Genomic DNA, 7,242 nt, shown 5'->3' with positions numbered 1-7,242 from the left:
GTACTTACGCTCTCGCGAAAGGAATACAGAACTATTATAGGTATGCTAACAGGTCACAATCTATTGGCTGCACATGCGTACAAGATAGGGATTGCTAATAGGGACAAATGCAGAAAATGCAGAGAGGATGTTGAGAAGACTTCAGAACACCTTCTGTGCGTTTGTCCGGCATTATTAAAAACGCGACTAAGATGCCTGGGAGCCCCACTGCTTGAGGGTCTGGAAGACGTCTCAAAAGCGGAGCTCCCAGCCCTACTTAGATTCGCCAAAAGCGCTGACATGCTACATGATGTCTACTTTAGGTATTAATTGGCTTATTTGCCAACCAGGCTAACCTAACCTAACCTAAAGGGTTAAATTTTAATAAAGCTTGAAATTTGAATTTATATTGTTTTTGGAGTAATGCATTTTATATATATATATATTTATAAAAAATTCTTAGAATTACGTTAGCAACAAATAAGCTGTCAAAATTCTGATAAAACCTATTCTCATGCAATTAATACACAATACACCCCGCGACCCTTGGGGGAACCTGTTATCCCTATAGGGCGCGTCCCCAGGTGGTGGATAGGGGAACGCCTCCCAGATATGGAAGGTAGGAAAGTAGGTCTCCCGCGAACCACACAGGTCGATGACGGGGTCACCCTCAGAGGATGAGCTCTTGGCCTCCAGCCAAGAAACAGTTGAGGGCAAAGCTGTGGGCCACAGTACGCCAACAACCATAAATGAACCAACAACATCCGCTAAAGCCATGGGGCAAAAGCGCACTAATAAAGGCCCATCAAGGTATAAGCTCTACCAGAGGTCTCTCGCTATCCTTGACAGGATTCGTAAGAACGAGACCGAAGGTAAAGCTCATCCCAAAGATGAGGCTGACAAGGCAAGGTGTCAAAAGGTGGTGGACGAATATCTGGCATTCCAAACCGCCCGAAAGGCAGAGGCCAAAAAACGTAACCGTTCGCAAGACGAAAACAAGAGGGCAACAAAGAAGCACAAGATCTCAGATCAGGGTGCGGTTGTCCCCAAACTTACCAAACAATTCAGTGAGGTGGCACGGGACCATCTTCAAATGGCACTGGTGGACGAAACTTCCAACCGCTTCAAACCTGTGCTTGACAAATGGTCGGAGATTGAGGCACGGTTGTCTCGCATAGTCGTCGACCATGTCATGGCGAACCCGGAGGGTCAATCCCCAGGTTTCGACTCGGTGGAAGTGGTTCGCGGTTGCCGGGTAATCAAATGTGATGACCAACACTCATTGCATTTCCTTACAAACGCGATTGGCAAAATTCAGAACAGCTGGGTATCTTGAGGCTCAAGCTCATTCCAGCTAGCGAGATACCACGAAGGCCGAGGGCTCGCATCTGGATACCAAACATGGAGTTTGAAGCCAATCAGTTAATTCCTTATCTCCAGGCTCACAACCGCTCAGTGCCGATGGCCGATTGGTCGATCATCAAAGCGGAGGCTCCGCAAAAGCACAGCGTGTCGTTCCTCCTTCAAATCACAGAAGAGAGCCTTGAACCACTGCAAAAAGTGGAAAATAAACTTCGGTTTGGCATACGGAAGGCCCTGCCGAAGATATTCCGTTCTGCGAATCCTGAGGAGGAGCAGGATGAGGTCGACGGCACCAGCGAACTGCTGATTGGCATGCAGTTAAATGATGCCGAACCTGAAGCAAACCAATAAAAAATGGTTTTAAAGGTTGTCCAAATTAACCTGCAGCACTCACAAACTGCAACGGACAACCTAACCGTTCTCCTAGGGGAGGAGAACGTTGACATAGCCCTAATCCAGGAACCCTGGGTGCGGAGCAACGAGGTGAAGGGGTTCCCGGGAAGAAACTACAATCTGTACTATAAGCGTACTCAAGGTAATCCTAGATCATGTATTGTAGCCAAAAAACACTTAAACATATTTTTAATCCCATCATACAGTTCACAGGATGTGACGGCCGTTGAGGTGGAAGCTGCTGACGGTGTCAGCATCACACTTGCATCCATCTATATGGCACATGATCGGCCAGCACCGCCCGAGGAGGCTTGTGGGCTTGTGCTTGAAGGAGCCAGGAACAAAACCCTGCTACTCGGATGCGACGCCAACGCGAGGCATGCGTTGTGGGGAAGCTCTGAGACAAACGACCGAGGTGAGTCTTTATATAATTTTATTATTAATACTAACTTATCGGTATGTAACAGGGGTAACACTCCCACTTTCACCTTTCCTAGTACGGAGTACTTCAGAGGATGGGAGGAAGTGATTGATGTTACTCTACTGTCTGAAAATAGCTCAGTAAGGGTAGATAATTGGAGGGTATCCAATAAAAGGTCCTTTTCTGATCATAGTTGGATCCTCTACGATTTAGATCTTAAGGTAGATCCACCCCTACCGTATCGAAATCCTTTAAGAACCAACTGGAAGAGGTTCAAAAATGCAGCAAACAAGAGGATAGGAGAGATTCCTATCCCTCAAATCACTCTCACGGAAAACCTTGAGAGTAGGGTCATAACACTGGAAAAGGCATTTAGTAGGGCCTACAAAACGTCCTGCCCCATAAAATTTAGCAAAAAAACTCACCCTCCTTGGTGGAGCAGTGAGCTCTTAAAACTAAGGGAAAAGTCCAGATCAATGTTTAACCTCAGCTACTCGACGGGAAATTGGGAATTGTACAGAGAAAGTCGGAGACAGTACAAGAAGGCAATCAGGGCCGCCAAAAAAGAGAGCTGGAGGGAATTTTGTTCGTCAATCGAATCCACCAGGGATTCTGCTAGGCTCAGCCGTGTTCTTTCCAAAGACCATTCAATGGCTTCTTGGGTCAAGAAACCTGATGGAACTTGGACTGCTACAGCAGAAGAATCGCTAGAGCTTCTGCTAAACACGCATTTTCCGGGATGCAGCGCTTACGAAAGTGAGAGGGGAAACATTAGGCGGAGCCAATATAATCCACAGCATCTTGCAAATGAAATTATTACCAAAGAAAAAGTTGCATGGGCAATCAAATCTTTCTCACCCTTTAAATCTCCGGGGCCAGATGGGATCATTCCAAAGATGTTACAGGAAACCTTGGACTGTACCCTACCATGGCTAGAGGAAATTTTTAAAGCGTGTTTAAACTTAGGCCATATTCCAGATAGCTGGAAACTAGTCAAGGTCGTCTTCATACCAAAAGCAGGTAGAAGAGGACATGAATCAGCGAAGGACTTCAGGCCAATCAGTCTTTCGTCTTTCCTGTTAAAAACTTTTGAAAGACTTTTGGATATGCACCTCAGAAGCTCTTTGGAGAGCTCTGGTATATCAACTGCACAACACGCATACCTTAAAGGCAAATCTACGGAGACAGCGCTTCACGAGGTAATCCGAATTATAGAGGGCTCTCTAGAGAGCAAACATTATACCATGGCGGCATTCCTGGATATCGAAGGCGCCTTTAACAATGTTAGCACAGATGCCATCCAACGGGCGTTGATAGACCTGGAGGTGGACAGTTGCGTTAGTAACTGGGTCATCTCCATGCTAGAAACCAGGATCATCAAAGCTAATATGGGTAATATCAACATAACCAAGAAGGTCCACGGGGGCACTCCACAAGGGGGAGTATTACCTCCACTTCTTTGGCTATGTGTGATCAGCAAAATCTTAACAAAACTTGACGGAGGTGGGGTAAAAGTGGTGGCGTACGCTGATGATGTGGTGTTAATGGTGTCAGGACTGTGTCCAAATACGATCAGTGGGATCATCCAAAGGGCGTTAGGCGAGCTTAAGTCTTGGGCCACAGGATGTGGGCTAAGTTTAAACCCACGTAAAACAGAACTTATGCTTTTTACCACCAGATACAAGGTACCAACTTTCACCCTACCAAATATCAACGGACAAACTCTGTCACTATCAACCAGCGCAAAGTACTTAGGAGTAATTCTGGACTCCAAACTTAGCTGGAAGTTAAACGTCGAAGAACGGGTAAGGAAAGCAGAAATTGCTTTATATGCCTGCAAACGTATGCTTGGAAGAAGATGGGGTCTTCAACCGAGGTAGAAGGTAACGAAAAAGCTGATGAACTGGCAAGAGGGGGATCTGCCATGAATAGCGCTCTTGCAGTACCAGTATTCACTCCCCTAGGTGCGGTCAAGAATGCAATTTCCCTAAAATACCTTCGAATTGCAGATTGTAGATGGAGAGACCAGTCGAAATGCAAAATCAGCAGAACGTTATGGCCCACCTACAACCTCAAGCAATCGTCGACATTAATAAACATGAAACGACGGGACACCTGTAGACTTACGGCAGTCATAACTGGCTTCTGATCTATCGGAGAACAAGCCGCCAAAATGGGCATCCCTCATAACACATATTGTCATAGTTGTAAACAACCGGGGGAAAAAGAAGCAATCTTCCATTTCCTCTGTGAATGCCCTGCCCTATGGAAGGACAGAATGTTAACCCTGGGCAAACCGTTGTTCGAGAGTCTCGAGCAGCTGTCTGGCTTAGAAGTCAACAACCTAATAAGGTTCCTAAACCAGACTGGATATAGTCCTGCTGTAAATAACTGTTAAACAATTTGGTAACGAGGATGTGGCAACAAAATGGTGCGGAAGCGCTAGTTGGATTCTGGATGAATCACCACTCTAACCAACCAACCAACCAACACCCCGCGAAAAAATATAGCACTTGATCATTTTGATTATTGACTATTTAACAATTTATTTATTAATTATTTAGTTTAAATAAAAAAATTATGTGCGTTCTGCAGTATACACCATTTTAATCTAACTATGAATATGATTTACAAAAATTCGACAAATTTTCATAAATTTTCATAACATAGTTCATTAAAATTTAGTATAAGAAAAAACAAGTTTCATGTGGTTCAAATTTCTCCTTAAAGTTTGACATTTTTTTCGGTGTCGGTGTTGAGTATTTTATCTTTGAAAATGATTGAGTGCTCGAAAATATGCAAAAGTGATTCGACATACTAATCTCCCTCTTCTTAGGATTGACGCGTTTTTGGCCGAGCTTAACAAAGCGCGCCAGTCGTTCCTTTCTCGTGCTAAACGGCACCAGTTGGAAACCAGTTGCAGTCAGGTCCTTCCCCACCTGATCTTTCCAACGTAGAAGAGGCCTTCCTCTTCCTCCGTTACCACCAGCTGGTGCCGTATCGAATACTTTCAGAGTCGGCGCGTTTGTTTCCATTCGGTCGTCATGACCTAGCCAACGTAGTCGCTGCAACTTTATTATCAACGTGCAAAGGTCCCAAAATCTTCCGAAGAAACGTTTTCTCAAACACTCCAAAGGACGCCTCATCGGATGATGTCATCGTCCCCGCTTCTGCGCCATACGTTAGACGTTACAAAATCTTCTCGCAAGTAAAATATGTAAATCTATCAGGCACTAAAACCTGATAAATATACATATAAGTTTTATTTTTTGTTTTGTTGGTTAGAGTGGTGATTTATCCAGAATCCATTTTGTTGACACATTCTCGTTACCAGCTTATTTAACAGTTATTTACAGGAGTTATTTGCATCCAGCCTGTGCGGTTTAAGAATCTTATGCGGTTGTGGACGTCTAAGCCAGACAGTTTTTCGAGACCCTCGAACAGCGGTTTGCCCAGGGTTGACATTCTGTCCTTCACAGAGGAAATGGAAGATTGTGTCCTTTTTCTCCGGTTGTTTACATCTATGACAGTATGACTGTTTGTTCTTCGATGGCCAGTTATGACTGCCGTTAGTCTACAGGCTTCCCGTCGTTTCATCTTTATCAATATCGTCGATTGCGTGAGGTTGTAGGTGAGCCATAGCATTCTGCTAATTTTGCATTTCCTTTGGTCTCTCCATCTACAATCCGCGATTCAGAGGTATTTTAGGGACATTGTGTTCTTGACGGCACCTAATGGTGTGAATACCGATACAGAAATAGCGTTATTCATGGCAGATCCCCCTCTGCTTTTTCGTTACCTTCAATGTTCCGGTGTGCCGGGACCCAGATTAAGATTACTTTATGGTTTTCACTCAGGGTGGTAAGGCTATTCCTACTTTGTTCCACCACTTTAGTGGCTGTTATAGCCGAATGCAGTGTCTGGATTGCAGCTTGGCTATCCCAAAGAATACCAATATTGCTATTTTTTGTTTAGTCATGTAGAATTTTAGAACGTGGAATTCGAAATGTGCAGAATTTCCAAGTTAAAAGGCGGAACATGGGATGTATTGGTGGTATTGGTGAACGTACTCATAATTGTCAGATATGAATATAAAGATTTGTAGCCATAAAAAATAGAAAAAAATGTTGAAAGTAAATGGAAAAAACTGGCACAACTATCTTATATTCACTCGTTGAACATATAAAGTTTACTGGCTTCAAAAAAAGAAAAAAAAGTAATTTCTTTGGATTTATCTCTTTACATATTTCTTAGGTTACGTTTCGCTGAAAGACATTGAAATTGAAAAACATAAATCTATTTGGCTGACAACTAATTATGTTCAACTAACAAAAAATTAAAGCTATGACGAAAATCCCGAATATCAATTTTAAAACATTCAAGAAAATTGTAACGCCTTTCAAATTTTAAAAGAAAAATAAATTAAAAATTACGCCAGATGGCGTTGTAGTTAGACATTTTTTGAAAAAATTTTTTTAATTTAATTTAATTAATCACAACTATAATTATTATTATTATAATTTTTGCATTTTATAACATTTTCATAACACTTTCTTCGCCTCTTACTTTTTATGGACCATTTTCAATGATAACATTATTCGTATATGAAACAAAAATTTCGTGGACTTGTTATAAAGAGAAAACGCGCAATACCGTCAAAAAAAATTATAAAAAATCAACGGGATTTTCTGGCAACATCAATTTTGCATAAGAATAATAATGAACTTTAATAAAAAAATAAAAATTTGCCAAATAATCTTTTTTGCCAACATATTATATTTCAACCAACATTACAAAAGCTCCTCATAAACATATCTGCCGTTCGGAGTCGGCTTGAAACTGTAGGGCCCTCCATTTGTGGAACAACATCAAGACGCACACCACAAAGAGAGGAGGAGCTCGGCCAAACACCCAAAAAGGGTGTACGCGCCAATTATATATACATATATATATTATATTTCACCACCCACAAACTAATTATTGCCCACAAAACGTCGGCGCCTTGCATGGTATACTTGTGTGTTGCGTAGATATATATAATTCGAAAACTTTGTGGCAACGCTCGGTATAAGATAGCTGCCCAAGTG

The 7,242-nt window shown here is 42.4% G+C and overlaps 1 protein-coding gene across 1 annotated transcript; it reads left to right on the top strand.

The window, feature by feature from the left end:
- The first annotated feature begins 634 nt into the window (after window positions 1-634).
- On the top strand, window positions 635-1,315 carry LOC128862148 (uncharacterized). The gene has a single exon (XM_054100648.1). The coding sequence runs from the start codon at window positions 635-637 to the stop codon at window positions 1,313-1,315; it is 681 nt and encodes a 226-aa protein (XP_053956623.1).
- Window positions 1,316-7,242: the final 5,927 nt, after the last annotated feature.

The sequence above is a fragment of the Anastrepha ludens genome, chromosome 2 (genome assembly GCF_028408465.1).
Source record: "Anastrepha ludens isolate Willacy chromosome 2, idAnaLude1.1, whole genome shotgun sequence".
NCBI classification, from domain to species: Eukaryota; Metazoa; Arthropoda; class Insecta; order Diptera; family Tephritidae; genus Anastrepha; species Anastrepha ludens.
Note: the sequence above shows the minus strand (reverse complement) of the source record. Positions and strands in the feature narration are given on the sequence as shown.

Bases quoted from the DNA above. Each gene is read 5' to 3' on its own strand.
- LOC128862148 (XM_054100648.1), top strand. From the start codon at position 635: ATGACGGGGTCACCCTCAGAGGATGAGCTCTTGGCCTCCAGCCAAGAA.